The sequence below is a fragment of the Acomys minous genome, assembly GCF_964271855.1.
Source record: "Acomys minous genome assembly, chromosome: 13".
NCBI lineage: Eukaryota > Metazoa > Chordata > Mammalia > Rodentia > Muridae > Acomys > Acomys minous.
The window spans coordinates 16,434,899-16,454,699 of NC_140495.1; the positions used below are offsets into that span (position 1 = coordinate 16,434,899).

Below are 19,801 nucleotides of genomic sequence, written 5' to 3' on the forward strand. Positions count from 1 at the left end.
TTATACAGTATTCTACCTGCATGCATGCCTAGGTGCCAGAAGAGGGTTCTAGATCTTATTATAGGTGATTGTGAGCCACCATGTGGATGTTGGGAATTGAACTCAAGACCTTTGGAAGAGCATCCAGTCCTCTTAACCTCAGAGCCATCTCTCCAGCTCGAGAGGTATTTTTTTTCTCATTTGATGCTTTATTCATTTAGATTACTGTTATTGCTTAAATTGGCTTGAACCCCCTGCCTCTGTAGGGGAAGTGTTTTCTCTTTTTCTCTTTTTCAGTTAGTAAGTTTTATTCTTCTAGCCATATGACAATAGAGCTGATCAGGGAGGGAAACTGATGGTGCAGGAAAGGCTGGGCACAGGGTGTGCTGCCTTGATCCAGGCTGTGGCTGTGCATGTGAAAGCTGAATAGTAGACAGGAACATGCCTCAGGCCAAGACACTGTTCTAGCCTCTGTGATCTTGGGCAAGTCCTTGATGAACCTTTAGTTCCTGACCACAAAATGAGAACTCTGGCACACAAACTCTAGGTCTTTTATTCTGTTGTTCTGTATGAAGATCTGAAGGATGGGCATTGTTGTAGGAAGAAGAGAACCAAAAAAGGTGATGTAGATGAGCCTGGGGTAGCAGTCAGGCCCTGTGACCAAATGGAAGGTATCCTCAGCTTCCTCATTGTGTTTCGGGTAGGTGAGTTTCAGCGTATTGGTATCTTTGTAGATGGCCAGTAGCATTCCTTAAATTATAGTTTCTGTCTCTTTTGCAACTCGGTCTCTGTGTAGCCCTGGCTGGTCTGGACCTATCTGCGAAGATCAGCCTGGCCTTGAACCTATAGTGATCTGCCTGTCTCTGCCTCAGGAGCGCTGGGATTAAAGGTGTGCGCTGCCACTCCCAGCTGAGCTACAGTTTCAAACCAGGTCTCTTTGGTCTGAGTTTGTTCTGTTAGCCTTCTTCCCACTCACTAGGAGGAAGTGATACCACTTTTTCTTGGGAATGATTGACTATTGTTGGACTTATTTTTCAGACTAGCATTCATCTTAACTTCTTGGCCTTTTGGCTAAGATCAAATGTCAAATAGCAAAAGTCAGAATTTATGGCAGCTTCCCTGTTTGAGATGAAGCGGTGCCAACTTAGATACCAGTTCCTGTCCTCCCTTTTTCTTGCCAGGCTGGAGACACAAAAGGGCAGAGTGTTTGGGCATGCCAGGGGTAAAAGATTGCTTTTCAAAATTGCATCAGAAAGGCATGCCAGCCATTGACCCCATTGTACAGTTTGGTAGGACCTTTAGCACTCTTTCCCAACAGTTAGGGAGGAAGCTTTGCATTTTGGTTGTGAGCCTAGCCTTTAAGGCTGAGCTGTCTCTCCAGCCCAGAAGCTTTAGACTGTAGGTCATATTAGCATTTCTCAAATTATTTAAGACATTGAGTTCTTTCTATGTTTATGGAAATTTTTGCATTTGAGAACTTCCCATTTCCTATTGATTTGTAGTAGTTCTTTGTAGAAGTCTTTTCTTTGATATACATAATATAAATATTTTCTATTGCTTGATTTTTTTCATCTTGTGTGTGTTTTTTTTCTTTTGTTGTTCTCCTCCTCCTCCTCCTCCTCCTCCTCTTCTTCCTCCTCCTCCTCCTCCTCCCTTTTTTAGAGGTAGTGTCTCATGTGACCTAGCCTGGTCTTAAACTTGATATGGAGCCAAGAGGTTGGCCCTGATCTTCTGAGTCCCCTGCATTTCCCTCCCAAATGCTGGGACTCTATTGTATGCTACCAGTCCCGGCATCTGTTTTTGACTCTTGCAATAGCCTTGCTATGTAGCCAGGTTAGCAGCTGCTGCCGTTCCTCTTCCTCCATGCCCTCCTTCTCCTCTTTTTAGACAGAGTTTCAGGTAGTCCAGGACTTACTAACAGAATACAGCTGCCTTAGTTATTATTCTTCTATTGCTGTAAAGAGACCATGACCAAGGTAACTCTTTTTTTTTTTTTTTTTTTGGTTTTTCGAGACAGGGTCTCTTTGTGTTAGCCTTAGCCGTCCTGGACTCACTTTGTAGACCAGGCTGGCCTCGAACTCACAGCAATCCGCCCGCCTCTGCCTCCTCAGTGCTGGGATTAAAGGCATGCGCCACCACGCCCGGCCCAAGGTAACTCTTTAAAAAGGAAGTATTTAATAGGCTTGCTTGCAGTTTTCAAGGGTATCCCATGATCACCAAGGCAGGGAACATGGCAGTCAGCATGGCAGGCATAGTGCAGAGAGCTTTTTTTTTTTTTAAGATTTATTTATTAATATGTATACAGTGTTCTGCCTGCACGTACATCTGCAGGCCAGAAGAGGGAATCAGATTTCATTGTAGATGGTTGTGAGCCAACATGTGGTTGCTGGGAATTGAACTTAGGACCTTGGGAAGAGCAGTCAGTGCTCTTAACCTCTGAGACCTCTCCAGCCCCTGAGAGTTTATATTCTTATTCCCAGGCAGGCAGAGAGCGGACCTGTCTTGGGCCTGTGAAACCACAAAGCTTACCTCCAAAGACACACCTTGTTTAAAAAGGCCACACCTCCCAGTCCTTCCCAAACAGTCTACTAACTGGGGACCAAGCATTCAAACATGAGCTACAGGGTCCATTCTCATTTAAACCACCAAAGTGACCTTGAACTCCTAATTTTTCAGCCACTTCCCAAATGCTGGAGCAACAGGCATGTACTTAAGACTCAATATGGCCAGTCTGAAAGAGCTCCTGTCTTTGTCTGATTAAAGTTTAATTCTAGCTCTTTGCATTACCAGAGTCAACATTTAGGCTTTTTTCTTTTCTTTTGTTTTAAGACAGTGTTTCTCTGTGTAGCCTTGGCTGTCCTGAAACTTGCTTTATAGACCAGGCTGGTCTTGAACTAAGGGATCTGCCTCCCAAGTGTTGGGTTTAAAGGCATGCAGCACCAGGTCTGGCAATATTTAGGCCTTTTATTAATGAAATATTTGAAAAAGTTCATCATAATAATGACTTTATCATTTTGTCAAGGTATAACTTCAAATGTTGCTCTCTTTAGGCTAGGGTATAGGGGCTTATTAAATTTAGTTTTGCCTTTCATAACATCTCCTTTTCAATATGACTTATTCTCTGTTCCCAAGTCAGAAATTCTTATGATTAAGGGTGTGAAAGAATCATTTAAACTTTTTTTTCATTTTTTTCTCCTTTATTAATTTATTCTTGTTATATCTCAATGGTCATCCCATCCCTTGTATCCTCCCATTCAAAAATATGGAACGCTTCACGAATTTGTGTGTCATCCTTGCGCAGGGGCCATGCTAATCTTCTCTGTATCGTTCCAATTTTAGTATATGTGCTGCCGAAGCGAGCACCATTTAAACTTTTTAATTGCACCTGAATACTTTTCGTAAAAGAACTTGCACCTAATACTTTGTGTGGTAATCAGGAGGGTTTTACAGAGCCACTTTGCTCTCACTGACCTCTTTTGCTTTCCCAGCACAGTGTCTGCCACCAGTTCAGATGCTCATGGAACCCCAGTCTTTGGCCACTGCCTTTTCTGGACCACAAAGCCCTTCTGGAGCTTTGTGAGAGCAATTGTGCTGTTTGTAGCTCAGTGCTCTGATATGTTCACCAGGAGAAGGAGAAAATAACCTTGACTTCTGTTTCCTTTCTCTCCTTCCCTTCAGGCTACTACAACCAACAGTTTTATTGTCTTTTGCTTTGCTGGGGTAGCAGGCACACAGAACAGATTTGGAAAACTAACACTTCAGTATTTGTACCCCCCCCTTTTTTTTTTTAAGTAAAGGAAACAGGTGAACTCTATTGAAAGAGCAGCAGTTTCTTCTGATGTGCTATAGCTACTCTTGCGTAGGGCCCTAGTGGAGTTTGTACCTCTGCCTCTTCTTTGGGATGCAAAGGGCACATTTGCCCCTCTCATTCTTAGCTCCTGTGTTCACACGAGATGCCATGAGATTCTTTTTTGGGGGGTCCCCTTGAGAGAGGTTGCAAGTTGGAGCTTCCAAAGCAGGCAGCCCAGGTGGTTTGAGGATTGGCATGCTCTTGTACCAGGTCTAGCCCTCACATCTCTCTGGGTCTAGAACAACAGGCTAGGTGAAAGGCTGTTTTATTAATTGTAGTATTTAATGGTAGGTAGAAGAAGAATATTGATTCTTTAGTGATTCTGAAGTTTCTAGGAATAATATATGTAAGTCTTCTGTCTTAGTCACTGTTCTAGTGCTGTGGAGAGACACCATGACCAAGGCAATTCTTAGAAAGGAAGCATCTGACTGGGGGCTTGTTACAGTTTCAGAGGTTAGTCTATTATCAGCATGGCAGCCTTAAATCCCGATCCACAGGCAGGCACACAGAGAAAGAAAAAGACTGGGACTGACATGGCCTCGAACTCAGAGATCCACCTGCCTTTGCCTCCCAAGGGCTGGAATTAAAGTCGTGCACCACCACATCTAGCTGGGTAGGGATTTTTTACTAAGCAAGGGTGACTTACTTGTTAGTGGCTATACCACTGAGAAACACACCTCCTCAACCCATAGCAACAGTTAAGTATTAAAGGATGGGCCTTAGGACCTCTTCCTTCATCCATGATGGGCCCACTCTTGTAATGGGAACCAAAATTATTCTTTTTCTTAAAAAAATAAAGTTGGTTTTTGGTTTTTTGAGACAGAGTTCTTCTTGTCTAGCCTTGGCTGTCCTGGACTCCTGGCTTTGTAGACCAGCATGGCCTCTAATTCACAGAGATCTTCTATCTGCCTCTGCCTCTCTGAGTGCTGGAATTATAGGTGTGGGCCACTGTACTTTTTTTTTTTTTCTCTTCCAAATAACTCCGGGGAAAGAGTGGCAACAAATGTTTACAATGAGCAAATATATGTATCTGTTGTAGTGCAGGAATTCACATAAACCACTAGAGCACCAATCTCAGTGAAATATTGATGGTTTATTGAATAGATAACCCAAGACAAGGCTGATTGCAATCAAGGTCACAGAAAGGACGCGGAAGCCTAACTCTGACATCTGCTTCCTTTTAGGGCAATCCTTTTTTTAATAGAGAAGCTAAATGTAAAAGACAAGGGTGGGCAGTAATAAATACATTTTGGATAACAGAACAAAGCAATATTAATTTTTGGCTATCTAGATGTGTTATCAGCTAACCTTTAAGCTGATTGTTCCAAGTGAGGTAAGTGAGGTGGTGGTTAGGGTCTTTTGGAATACATCCACAGTGTAACCAACGGTGCAGATAACAAGAGTGCAGCCAGAGGGTGGCCAAGCGTGTAGATAGCAAAGTATGAATTGTGTATGACATTGAATCATCTAGTGTATGTTAACTTGACCCTCTAGCGGGGAATGTTAGTGTCAGCTATGAGTAACTACTTCTAGGAAACAGAGGTAGAAAGTTTAAAAAGTTTGAAGTTAATTTCACCTTATAAACAAAATGAAAGCTAAATACAGAAAAGGCTGCAGCCATGTCAAAGAGTAGGCCTCAACAGTATCATGATTATAAGCATAGTTCTAACTTCTGGGAAACATGGAGTTCAACATCACAGTAGATTAGCAAGATTATAGTGAATTTAGTTTTTTATACTTTAAATTTTCTAGTAGCTTTTGTTTGTATGAGAATTTCATAACTGGGCACTGCACCTAAATCACTTTGCCTTCCCCCCTAACTCCTCCAGTGCTGTCCACTAAATAAATGATCTCTTCTTTAATTATTATTGTTATGTGTATATACATATGTATATATATGTATGTATCTGTATGTACATATGTATATATACACTCATACACATAAACACATACATACATACACACACATATACACACATGTATATATAACCTTAGTTTATTTAGCTTTGCTTGTATATACATGTGCCCAAGATTGATCACTCCTAAGTGCACATCTGTGTGGGAGTTCAGCCCTGGAGGCATCTGATTCTCCTGTCCTCAGAATCTTGTGACTACTTGTAGCTTTTCTCATCTAGGGTTAAAACCATGTGAAATTTCCCTCGTTTGCATTGGCATGCCAATTACTGTTGTCTTTATGGAGGTCTTTTTTTTTTTTTTTTTTTTTTTTTTGGTTTTTCGAGACAGGGTCTCTCTGTGTAGCCTTGGCTGTCCTGGACTCACTTTGTAGACCAGGCTGGCCTCGAACTCACAGCAATCCGCCCACCTCTGCCTCCTGAGTGCTGGGATTAAAGGCGTGCACCGCCACGCCCAGCTCTTACAGTCTTTCTTCCCCCTTTTCCACTGAGCTGTAGGGCCGGAGGTTACATTCTGCATGTATAAGTTGGCATCGAGCACCTCACTGCTGCATTTTGATCAGTTGTGGATCTCCAGTCTCCATATGTGCATGGTGATAGATGAGAGCTTCTCTTGGTTTTTCAAGACAGGGTTTCTCTGTGTAGCCCTTGCTCTCCTGGAAGTCACTCTGTAGACCAGGGTGGCCTCAAACTCAGAGATCCACCTGCTTCTGCCTCCCATGTGCTGCGACTGTCACACCTGGCTATGAGAGCTACTCTCATCTGTGGATATAAGGATAGATACTTAGAAAGTAGCAATGATATTGGTTTAGGAAAGTGGCAGTAGTAACTTCTCCTCTAGTGTCTATGACTTTTTTGTGACTGTTTTATCCATGAGTAGTTAGTTAGGTTTTACAGTATCAAGTTTGAATTTCCTCCTTTTGAAAAGGCCTTAAGTTCAACTAGACAGCTGTTGGTTACCCCCAAGAACAAAATACCACTATTGCGTCATTCTGAATATCATGCTAGCCCAGTCATTGTTGCTGTTTGTAGGCTTTGCAGCTGAGCAAGACTATGGGTTAACCCTTTCCCTTGGCAGCTTGCATAGCACCTTCCAATACTATGAGAGCTGCTTCTTAGGGAGACAGTCAGTTCTAGCTTGATTCCTCCAAAGTACATGGTCTCTTTAGCAGTAGAGTGTAACCTTCAAATTCTGGGAGCCATCCAAGGGGTGACAGCTTGGCAACTTGAGCGGTTTCTCATGTGTGGCACTAGGAATTTTTTTTTTTTTTGGTTAGTCCATGGCTTTTAGGGTGAGTTACACTCCATGTAGTATAACTTCTTTAAGCTACAAATCTATGTATAGACATACACACATATTATATGTAATTTTAATTTTAGGTAAACATAAAATATAATTCCTGGTGTCTTTTTTATAAACATCCTTAGTGTTGTTCATCCTACCATACTTGCTCTCTCTCTCACCCTCCCTCACCGCTCTTCATTTAAAGTGAGTTTTTCTTTTCATTTGCACATGTGTATCTGTGAGTGTATGCCACATGTGCAGGTGTTCTTGGAGACCAGAAGAGTTAAAGTGGTTATGAGCACCTTAGAGGGCACCAGCAAACAAACTCATGTCCCCTGGGAAAGCAGAAGGCACTCTTAAACAGCGAGTCATCTCTCCAACCCCATTTCAGCTCCTGTTTTTAGAGTTATGTTTAATTTTGAATCTGCTAACGCTATATAGTATTAATGTTATGAAGGTTTTTTTTTTTCCTTCCTGAAGAGTAACTGTTAGAATTTTGGTCTTTTTGTAACCTGTGTTGAAGGTGAGCCATATTTAGGCTTATGTGAATAAAAATTCATATAAGACCTAACTTACTTAGGCCTATTTGCATGTATACCAGCCTGCTCACAGAGTGGTCAGGTTCTGCTCTTTGGTGGGCATTTGATTTCAATATATAGTCCAGAATGAGCTGGGAAAGTCTCTGTTTTGAAGGATGATATTCTGGAAGAGAAGATGGATGGAAGTGTTCAGTTACGTTACTAAAATAGCTTCATGGGCTGGCGAGGTGGCTGACCGGGTAATCTAGTTTGCTTTCTGTTGCTGTGATAAAACATGACTGCCACCAACTTGAAAGGGAAAGTATATACTCTACTTTACACTTCCTGACCTCAAATCCATCAGTGAGAGGAGTCAGAGCAGGACTACAGTCAGGAACGAAAGCAGACACTGTGGAGGAACTGCCTTGCTCCCTGGCTACAATTCAGGCTCTTTTGCCCAGAGATTGTGCCGTCCACATCAGTTGTCAGTCAAGAGAAGGCCCCGCAGATGCAGCTACAGGCCAGTCTGATCTGGGCAACTCCCCACCTGAGACTCCCTCAAATAACATTTGGTCTAGGAGACCAAATAAAGGGCCTCACTGCTAAGTCGAACAGCCTGAATTTGATCCCCGGAACTCATGATGGAAGGAGAAAACTGGCTCCCACAAATTGTCCTCTGACTTCCACATGCAGTGGTATTCTCCCCAAAATAAGTAAATGTATAGAGTCCCTCCATAGCTTGATAAGAATTACGTAGACAATTAAAGATGGGCCTGAACCCAGGAGGAGAGGAAGGGTGATCAGGGTGTTTGGGGGTGGGGATTGAAGAAGACAATGTTTGTAGAATCAACTCTTGTTTTGGCTTTGCTCTTAAAATTCATTTCATTCATTGTTTCTTTCCTTGTTCTTTGCGATAGGGTGCTATCTAGCCCAAGGTGGACTCAAACTCTTTGTAACCAATAGTGACTTGAGCTTCTGAGTCCCCTGCCTTCACCTAGGTGCTAGGAGTACAGCTGTATGCTACCATGTCTTCTATACTTGTTTTAATTTTTTGTTGTTTTTGAGACAGGATTTCTCTATATAGCCCTGGATACCCTGGAACTCTGAAGACCTGTCTGTCTGGTCTCTGTAGACCAGGCTGAACTCAGAGAGTGAGCCACCACACCTGGCTTTTTATTCTTTTTAAAAATGACTTTTATTTACTTATTTATTTGTGTGTATGACTCATACTCATATAGCCCAAGCTGTCTTTGTTTGTTTGGTTTTTCAAGGCAGGGTTTCTTTGTGTAGCCCTGGCTGTCCTGGACTCACCAGGCTGGCCTCGAACTCAGAGATCTGCCTGCCTCTGCCTCCCAAGTGCTGGGATTAAAGGCATGTGCCACCACCACCTGGCTGTTTGTTTTTAAGACAGGGTTTCTCTGTGTGTAGCCTTGCCTGTCCTGGACTCCATTTGTATGCCAAGCTGGCCTTGAACTCAAAAGAGACCCACCTACCTCTGCCTTCTGAGTGCAGGGATTAAAGGTGTGGGCCATCACCACCTGACCCAAGCTGGCTTTAAATTTAAATCATCCCCAAACCCAAGTGGCTTAAAAATGTTTATTATTTCTCTCAGTTTCTGAAGGTCCTAGTTAGCTGACTGACATTTTAGACTGTTAAAAGTTTCTTTGAACTTTTATAGGGTCTCATGTAGCTCAGATTGGTCTCAGCTCACTTTGTAGCCAAGGCTGGCCTTGAACTATTAATCTTCTGTCTTCACCTCCACATTGTTGGATTTGAGTCACTTACCATATGTGTCCTCTTCTCCACTTCTTGTGATGATATCTCACTGGTCAAAGATAGCCTTGATGTAGGCTGAAATGATTATCCTATCTCAGCCTCCTCCTGGGTAGCTTGACTATATATCTTATTTTCTGCTTATTTGCATATCTAGTGAATTTTGATTAAGGGTTTGGCTGGGTATAGTTGCTTACTCTATAACCCCAGAACTTGGGAAGCTAAGTAAGGCAGGAGGGTACCTTGAGTTCAAGGCGAGGCCAGGCTGATCTACAGAGATAGAGGCTCAATCTCGAATAACAGCAAAACATACTTTGTACAAACAATGTCACTGTCATGCAATTCTATGTGCTTTTTCCTCAGAAATTGTTCATTCTAATTTGAGCAAGCAGTTCAGTTACTGATTGATCACTTTAGTTTGAACAATCTTTGGGTTTACACTTTAACAAAAAATAAATTTTTTTCTTTTTAAGCGTTGTTAGGGAGATTGGTCTAGGATGTACCCTAGGGTAGTTATTCCTACTGGACGGCCTTCCTGTTGTCTCAGCTCAGCTGGTGCCAGGGGTGTTAATGAGGTGTTAATGAGCTCTGGCAGACCCAGAGCTCCCAATTCCCGCTGCTTTTCCCAACCTGTTCAAATGTTAGTTTTTCTGCTTTCTGTGCTCCTGTCTGCTAAGTCCAGTGTGGTGTGTGCAGGTGCAGGCAAGTCTTACAGTTGCAGACTCATGGGCTCCCTCACCTGGACTCCCAGCTCTCTGTGCTGCAGGAGGAAACTGTCTCCTAGTGTTGGACAGTCCGGCTTCATGAGGATTGCTTTGTAGACCAGGCTGGCCTTAAACTCAGAGATTTGCCTCTGTATTTCCAGTGCTGGGGTTAAAGGAGTGCACCACTATCGCCTAGCTGCCTTTCTATACCTTTTCAAGTTGTTTATTTTTTTCTGCTTCCTTACTTTAGAATATTTTTGTATTAATGAAAGAAATGGTTCTCGTGGTTTGATTATTGCACATTTGTGTTACATTTTTAAATCAAAGTATGAATCTTCCAACTTTGCACCTTTAAAAATGTTTTTGCTTAATTTTGTAAGTAAAGTTTTATTGGCATATTATCCCTTATTTGTGGTTTTCTTGGTAAGATGCAATGATAAAGACTCTGTGATGTAGACGTTATTGCCTGTAGAATGTAAAATATTTTTATCTGATTCACTATGAACAATATTTGCAGACACCTGAACATTAAAGCACTATTTATTACTCCAATAGGAATAGATTTTAATAAAAATAAACAGGGAAATATCCAAAGACGCTTACACTACTGTAGGTGCAAGTGAAAAATCAGAACATGCCCAGCAACAGGAGAATGCATTCTGTGATTGCTTACGGTATGCCATGCAAGTGGCAACAGTGTGCTCTTTGTCAACAAAGTCTTCATGTGTAAGGACAGTGAGATGATTCAGTGGGTAAGTTTGCACACACACATACACACACACACACACACACTCACTCATATACTCACCTGTACACAAAATAAAATGTTTGTTTGTTCGTTTGCTTTTCAAGAAAGGGTTTCTTTGTGCAGCTTGGCTGTCCTGGACTCACTTTGTAAACCAGGCTGGCCTCGAACTCACAGTGATCCACCTGCCTCTAGCCTCAGAATCAGAGATCTGTCTGCCTCTGTCTTTTCAGTGCTGGGATTAAAGGCATGTGACACCAAGCTCCGCAAAATCTTTTTTTTTTTTTAAGATTTATTATATACCATGTTTCACCTGCATGTACACCTGCAGGCCAGAAGAGGGCACCAGATCTCATTATAGATGGTTGTGAGCCACCATGTGGTTGTGGGAAATGAACTCTTTCTTTTCTCTCTCTCTCTCTCTCTCTCTCTCTCTCTCTCTCTCTCTCTCTCTGCACCAAGACCTCTATTACATTTACATTTCTTTTTAAAAAAATATTTATTATGTATACAGTATTCTGCCTGCACACCAGAAGAGGGCACCAGATGTCTATATAGATGGTTGTGAGCCACCATGTGGTTGCTGGGAATTGAACTCAGGACCTTTAGAAGAGTAGGCAGTGCTCTTAACCTCTGAGCCATCTCTCCAGTGTTTTGTTTCTTGAGGACGCATCTGTGTAGCCCAGGGTTTCTTCACTCTCATCTTGCCTCAGCCTTCCAAGTGCTGGGATTACAGGTGTGTGCTGCCACTCCTGGCCCTGATATATGCATTTTATTGTAGGACATCAGCAGAAATATGCTGAGTCTTAGATACCACTGAACTCTCTAGTGCAGAGAAAGGAGAGATGGAACAACTCAAGGATGGCCCCTGGAAGTGTATGTATTTGCACACTCACTGAATGAAAGGCGGCCTGTTGTGTTGTCCCCTGCTCCCCCGAAAGCCACAGGTTTGCCAATTAAATTTGTGGTGGTGGGATTTATAACTCATTCCCAAGAAGCTTATGCAAGTGTTCTTTGTTTATATATAACTTGACTACTACTCATAGCTGACTTACGTGGAAGGGAAAGTTCAAGGGCATTCAGGTGAAGGAGAAAGTTCAGGGGTATTTGTGCCCAGGTTTGAACCTAGATTCCTAGCCAGGATAGTAATAGCCACTGGCTTTTAAGCTATGCAAATACTAGTTACATTTGCTATGTGACAGAACATAGACCTTCTTGTTTGATTACAGGCCCACCACAACTGACTAACATCAGTCATTTAAAAGTTGATATTGCTTCATTCAGCCCCCTGCCAGACAGTAGGTAATAGGCCTCATAACTTATTTGATAGTAATCTGTCTGTAATTCTGAAAGACGAGCAGTTTGTGCTTTCTCCTCCCCAAAACAGCCCACTCTGTGAGGAAGCATGGAACAAGGAAATAACAAGAGTTGGCAACAAGTTCTCATTGCTCAGCAGATCAACTTCAGGCCCCTTGGCTTGACCTTGCAGACCTGCCTTGTGTTCTGACTCTGTCCCGTCTGCATACTCTTTACCGTTGCTTCCAGCTGTTCCTCCAAGTAGTTACCCAATAAATTTGCTTGTGAAATAGAAACAAAACAGAAAGATTTGGAGAACATCAAAGGTCATTGTAGTCAAAATTTTCTTAACCAAAATATTTTATTAGCAACTTATTGACCGAGCCTACGTCAATTTTAACCTGATTAACCAAAACAGTAGGAAATGAAGATTAATTGACACAACAACAAAACCTTAAGGATATCAGTCCCGAGGAACGATTCTCTGATTGGGAGCCACAGGATTTCTTCCACTGGAACCGGGGTTAATAAGACCCCAGAGCCTCAGCAGGAGCCAGAGCTCTGAAGCCTTCCCTCAAGCGGATTTCTCTAGGAGCGTCTTGAAGGGCAGCAATGAACAGCCAAATCTATCCCAAGTCTTCAATCCGCCCAGCCACCAGTTCTGGGCTCATTTATATATCTCCTCCCAGAGTCGGCTCACAGAATCTTTTTCATCTGGTAGCAATTAAGCCCCTGCACGAGGTGGTTGCTCTTCTAGTGAATTACCATCACCTGTTCTCTTACTAGACTGTTCGATCTCACACTTGGGATCCTAAAGAACAGGTTTCTCTCCTTCAGGTCATTAGCCAGGCTTGGGGTATAGCTCAGTGAGAAAACAAAGCTATTGTACAACCAGGCCAGAGAACCAGTAAAAGCACTTAAATTGAAGTGTCCCAGCTCAGTGTCAAGTGTAGCAGGCCAAGCTGAGGTCCGTTTATACTATCCCCAATAAGCCATCTTTGTAGGTGCTCGATTGAGATGAATATCCCCTTCTCCTGTATCTGTTATCTAAGCAGCTCTTTATTTGGGGCAGGGTGAAGGGCTTGAGATAAGATTGATGGCTGTTGGACAGCTGGGAAAATGCTATGCATCTGTCTTTGAGAGGAAGAGATGCTCAAAGGAATGTTTTGTTGTTGTTATTTTTTATTATTATTATTATTATTATTATTATTATTATTATTATTATTATTATTATTATTATTATTAATTTTCAAGATATGGTTACACCTTGTAGCTCTGGCTGTCCTGGAATTCACTTCATAGACCAGGCTGGCCTTGAACTCACAGAGATCCGTCTACCTCTGCCTCCTGAGTGCTGGAATTAAAGATGTGTACCACTATACATCCCTGAAAGATAGTACTTTTAATGGCAAATAGTTGTCTGGCTTTTCTCCTATGTTATTTGAAATAGAAACTGGAGAGGACAGATTTGGGAGAGCAGCTAAAAGTGTTAGTGTTCTACTTCACTGTGTTCGTCCTTCAAGATAATTCTCTTATCAGCCAGGCATGGTGGCATATACCTATAATTCCAGCACTCTGCGAGTTCGAGGCCAGCCTGATCTACAAAGTGAATCCAGGTCCGCAGAGGCTACACAGAGAAACCCTGTCTCGAACCCTCCTCCCTGCCAAGGATAATTCTCTTTATTGTTAAGATTTAAGACAATAAAGTGGCACAGGCTTTACTTTGTGATACAATGTCACAGGTCCAAGGACATAGTTCCCAGCAAAAGAGACACAGATAATCTTCTCTGATAAATCCAGCCTCCTAAACTGTACTGCATAGAATGACAGGGCAGATTGACACAGTTCTTCTGTGTAAAATAGTTACCATTCTGCTTCATTACTTTCATCAAGAGGTCAAAAGTCAGAGAAGCCCCCCACATGAGAATATTTTAAAGAAAATAACTTATTTGGAGGCTGGAGAGAGCACTTGCTCTTCTTACAGAAAAGCTGGGTTCAGTTCTTAGCATCAAGGTGACTTGCCCCTTCTTTAACATTCAGTACATGTTGCTGTGCTTTGTCTCCTCTATATGACCCATCTCTTAATAGAATACAATAGTCTTTGAAGGGAAAGAGTCTAAAATTATCTCTTGATGCATCTAGGGCAGAGCTTGCCATTTGTAAATTCTCACTGAATAGCCAACAAGTTGAGCGTGTTACTACTTCAAGCACTGAAAGGCGCAGCAAGTGTTTGCTGTCTCAGACTCCTAAATGTTGGGCCTGTAGACATGCACTACCACAGCCAGCATGCTCTGAGCATTCTGAGGCCAGGAAGTCTCCTAACTCCTATCGTATTGCTAAATGAATGTTATCATTTGTTATGTGCCCTTCTGTGGTCAGGATTGGGTCTAAGTGCACACACTGTCTAGTCCTCATGTAGCTCTGAAGTACGTGTGTCACTCTTCATTTTATAGGTACACATGCTGACATTCAGAGAGATAGTACCTTGGTTATTGTGTAATATGTTGCTGAGTTGAAATTTGAATCTTGGGATGTCTGGCATCAAAATCCACCTATTCCAACACCCCCAGTAAGCTGCTTCTCCCCCACCTCTTTTTCCCCCTAGATCCATCCCTGGAAGGCATGTGTGGCACTGATCATGCCCAGCTGGGGGAAGATGGGCAGCGGCCGCCGCGGTGCACTTCAACTACCTCATCTCAGTCTGAGCCTTCAGAGCAGCTTAGGCACCAAGGCAAGGTCCTAGCATCTGAAGACCCCAAAAAGAAGAGAGCTCAGAAGCCTTCTCATATGAGAAGAAACATACGGTGAGCTGCCTTCTGGGTAAGGACTAGTAGCAATAACAGAAAGACTAATTTGGGCAAGAGTGTCCTCTTTCCAATAGAGAAAAGTGTTCAACTATGAACCCTCATTAGTAAGTGAAGAGAGCACATGTGGTAATACCAGCACTCAAGAGGCTGAGGCAAGAGATTCATGGGTTCCAGACCAGCATAGGTTACATAAGGAGACCCTGTTTGAAAACTACCACCACCACCACCACCACCACCACCACACAGTAGTGAAGGTGCACTTCAGACCACTGTGGTGAGATGCACAGAGTATAGCAAAGTTTGGAGGGACCTTGACCATCGAGAAGTCTTGGGTTGTCTGACTTATACTTGGGTTGTCTGACTTATACTTTTCTTTTTTATGTTTTCTATGTCTCAAAGCATGAAGTTAAAACAAATTAGTAAACAAACAGCAACAACAGAAAAACTCCCAACAAAACTGAGTTATCATTTTCTTAGAATTCCATTTCAGAACGTAAGGGACTGACTAAGAGCGGGGGTTCTTCCTTGACCTGAAAGATAACCAAACGTGAACTTTCTTAACTATCCATATCCTCAACAACCCTTCCTTCTGACAAACAACAACTGTTCTGTTAAAGGAGATAAATAACATCATGTCCCTCTTTGTTATGCTTTGTTGTGGTTGTTCTTTATTTGTTTGTTTGAGACAGGGTCTAACCCAGTAGCTCACCCTACCCTGGAACTCTCTATGTAGCCCTGGCTTTGAACTTGTGGTAATAACCTTCGTACTGCAGCCTGTCAAGTGCTGGAGTTACAAATGTGAGCCACTATGCTTGGCATTGCCCCACAGTTTTCTTTTTTCTTTAAAGGTTGGTGTTGTTTTTATTTTTAAGAGTTAGTTATTTATTATGTACACAGTGTTTCACCTGCATGTCCACCAGAAGAAGGCACCGGATCTCATTATAGGTGGTAGTGAGCCACCATGTGGTTTCTGGGGAATTGAACTCAGGACTTTTGGAAGAATAACCAGTGTTCTTAACCTCTGAGCCATCTCTCTAGCCCCAACCATATAGTTTTCAAAACACATAATAGAAACTTGAAAGTATTACTCTAAGCCTAGAAAATGAGCTATGACCCTATTTGTCTGCCTAAAACTTTACGTTTATGTGTGTGTGCGCGCGCACATGCATACCCATAGTGGCATAGTGCATGGACTTGAATGTGTGGAGGCCACAACAGGACATCAAAGTCTTTTCCTCTATTGCTTTCTACTTGGTTGCTTCAAGACAGGGTTTTTCGATGAATTGGAAGCTTGTTATGGCCAAAAGCTTGTATGATCAGCCTGTCACTGCCCCCAGTAGTAGAACCATATCTGGCTTTTTACATGGGTGCTGAGAATTTGAACTTAAGTCCTTTGACTTGTAGAGCAAGCTTTCCTAACTACTGAGCTGTGTCCCCTTACCCCTTCCCTGCCCCGCCCACTCCCACCCCTAGAGTCCTCTCTAACCTTGGTGCAGGCTAGATTGGCACCTGCCTCCTGATGCTAGAATTAAAGGAGTGTGCCACCATCCCTGGTACAACTGTAATTTAATACTGGTTCATTGTAAGCCATACTATTTTATTTAACTCTTGGTCTTTTATTTCTCATTTATTTTTGTGCATGTGTGTTTTGTATGTGTGTATGTCTGGGGGTGTATATGGAGGTGTGTGACGTCAGAGGAGGACGTTCACTGTCCTCTGTTGCTTTCTACATTATACTCTTGAGATGGAGCCGTTTACTGAACCTGGAGCTCCATGTTTTTCCAACACCCCATGGAGAAGAACCAGGCAGTTGTTGACCAGCAAGCCCAAGGAGCCCTGTCTCTGTTCTGTCCTATTGCACCCTCTCCTGTGTCAGCTTTCAGGGTGGGTGCTGGGAATCCTAACTCAGGTCTTCATGTTGCACTTACCAATTGAGACACCGCCTTACTATCGATCTTTTGTATGCAGAGTCAGAACGGTAGGGGTTGTCTGTAAAGTGTGGTAGAACAGAACCATTTGGGCTTAAAGTATTCTGATACCCCGTCCTACCCTGCCTCAGCTTTTAACTAAAAGCCCTTACCTTATATGTTACATAAGTTGCATAGGCGAGGCCTTTCTTCTGCTCAGCTCTCTGATTAGAAGGGAAATCAGCAATGGTCATTTCTCCTTTTAGTTTGCTATTACATTGTCAAGTCTTTTTGTTTGTTTGTTTTGTTTTGTCTTACTTTTTTGAGACAGGGTCTCACCTGGAACTCACTCTGTAGACCAGGCTGGCCTCGAACTCACAGAGATCTGCCTGTCTCTGCTTTCTGAGTGCTGGGATTTACAGGTGTGTGCTCCTATACCCAGCTGCATTGCACAGGTCTTAGGTTCCCTGAAGGGCTCTTTTTCATGTTTAGAAAGCTACTCCGGGAGGACCAGTTGGAGCCGGTTACCAAAGCAGCGCAGCAGGAAGAGCTGGAGAGAAGGAAGCGCCTGGAGCACCAGAGGAAGGAATATGCAGCCCCCATTCCGACTGTCCCTTTGGAGTTCCTACCTGGTGAGCAACCTCCTGTCAGAATGTCCATGTGTCCCAGAGAAAAGCCCTCAGCTTGCAGAGTGGTCACACAGGTTTGGATTGTGGTCTTGCAGGAACCCTGACGGCCCTTTGCCTGTGAGAACCCACAGTCAGAAGCGCAGTCATTTAGAAAGTGGAAATAGATTAAAATACACTTTATTTTATTGAGGTGCGTTTTCCTTATAGCTTTAGATTTTAGCATGCCAAGGGAACTTGGAAAGGACGCTGGTGTTTTGTTTTGTTTTGTTTTGTTTTAAAGCATCCCTCTGCTTTCCAGTGACCATTCTGCATTAGAGCAGCAAAGGAGGAACATGGTAGTCACTCAGAGAAATATGTGTGAGCTAAACGTGGAGAGTTTTATCATGTGTGTGTAGAGGCACATTTGTGAACCATGGCACAGGTGTAGAGGCCAGAGGACAACGTGGGACAATTGGTTCTCTTGTTCTCTCATGGGCGATTGCACTCAGGTCTGCAGGCTTGGCAGCAAGCACTTTTACCTGCTGAACCACCTCGCTGGCCCTAAATGTGTTCCCTTCTATTTTTATTCTTCCAGAGGAAATTGTCTTACGAGCAAGTGATGGTCCCCAACTCCCTCCTCGGGTCTTAGCCCAGGAAGTCATTTGTTTGGACAGCAGCAGTGGCAGTGAGGATGAAAAGAGCAGCCAAGATGGTAAGATCAGGCCAGAGGGGCCTCCCGTCCACTTTCTTCTGGCCAATGTGCATCTTTACATTTAGTTGTTCCCTCCCTAGTCTCTCTGTCTGTCTTGGTAGTGGTGTGTTGGAACCACTGTAGCCTGGCCTGGACTCACAGTAATCCTCCTGTCTCTCAGTTTTCTAAGTGCTGGGATTAAGTGTACCACACCTGACTTGGCTTACTTTTGAAAAATTCAGTCCTTATTCACTTGGTTAGCACATTTACCTGTGCTACCTTAGCTTTACTTGTCTCTGAAAGAAGACACTTTAACAACATTTCTTTTGTAAGTGGTGACAGCTAAGTGCCTGTGCCCTCTTGCTCTGACAAGCAACAGTGCTCTGCTCCTTGAATTTTGGTTTTATTTTTTTCTGTCTCAGAGGTGATTGAGCTGAGTTCTGGAGAGGAAGATACTCTACACATTGTGGACAGCAGTGAGTCTGTCAGCGAGGAGGAGGAGGAGGAGGAGAAGGGTGGCACCCATGTGAATGACGCCTTAAACCAACACGATGCTCTTGGGCGGGTCCTTGTCAACCTGAATCACCCTCCGGAGGAGGAGAATGTCTTCCTGGCCCCACAGCTGGCACGGGCTGTGAAACCTCATCAGGTACAGCCAACATTGCTTGTGGTTGGCTATTGTATTATAGCCTGTAAAGTACTAGTCAGATCCCAAGAGTAGCTGTCAGAAAACCCTGATGCAGTTGATGTTTGATTCCTTTGGATGTAATTATAGTGAGGAGAGAACAGAACTACACCTCAGGTTGGCCTGTCTTGTAGAACTCACTGGAGGAAAGGAAGGGATGGCTCGGCTGTTAGGAGCATGCACTGCTGGGTTTGGTTCCTTGATATCCGAAGGGTCTGTGTGCACATGATGCACATACATGGGCCCAAGTGGACATACATAAAATGAAATAAATACTAAAAAAAGTCACTTCAGCTCTTTACCACATCTTGATTCTGATGGATCAGCAAGGAGAAGCTTGAGAGGTATAGATTCAGAGGACATATGAAAGCCAGACATTAGGGAGCTTCTGAAAGTTGAGAGCGTTAAGAGTTTGTATAGATCCAGTGCCTGGAACTAGGACCAGTGAGTGGACATCCACACAGTCAGAGGTTGACTCAGTTCAGACCTTCCTACACAAGAGCTATTGGGTTGTCTAGAGGGGGCACCCTTCAAACACAGAGAAGCCGGGCTGAGTGAAAGACCTGGTCAGGAGTTTGATACTGAAGACTCTGACTCATCTGGGACATTATACAAAAGCAGTGCTGCTTTGTGTATTCTCCAAGATGACCATCACCAACCAGAGTGACAGAGAAACTTCTATAGACCAGTCAGGGTACAGGGACAGTTCCATGCCCACTCATACCAGACACCTGGCATAGTACATGCTCATTTAGTGACCATTCCCACCAGCGTAAAACTGTATATGTAGCCCTGTCTCTGTTAGTGTTTCTGACATTTATCTGGTTTGTCTTTTGTCAGATTGGTGGAATCCGGTTCCTATACGATAACCTAGTGGAGTCCTTAGAAAGGTTTAAGACCAGTAGTGGCTTTGGCTGTATACTGGCCCATAGCATGGGTCTAGGGAAAACTCTGCAAGTTATCTCCTTCATTGATGTCCTCTTCCGCCACACGCCAGCCAAAACAGTCCTAGCCATTGTGCCGGTAAGAGCTCTTGACTC

General features: G+C 43.2%; 1 protein-coding gene across 1 annotated transcript in view; it reads left to right on the plus strand.

The window, feature by feature from the left end:
* The window catches only part of RAD54L2 (RAD54 like 2), a 93,531-nt gene that overhangs the window by 43,728 nt on the left and 30,002 nt on the right, over window positions 1-19,801 (plus strand). The window contains exons 3-7 of the mRNA XM_084752573.1: window positions 14,669-14,867; window positions 17,270-17,409; window positions 17,981-18,097; window positions 18,499-18,725; window positions 19,602-19,784. Of these exons, the coding sequence (XP_084608699.1) occupies window positions 14,669-14,867; window positions 17,270-17,409; window positions 17,981-18,097; window positions 18,499-18,725; window positions 19,602-19,784 (866 nt within the window). The remainder of the gene's footprint in view (window positions 1-14,668; window positions 14,868-17,269; window positions 17,410-17,980; window positions 18,098-18,498; window positions 18,726-19,601; window positions 19,785-19,801) is intronic.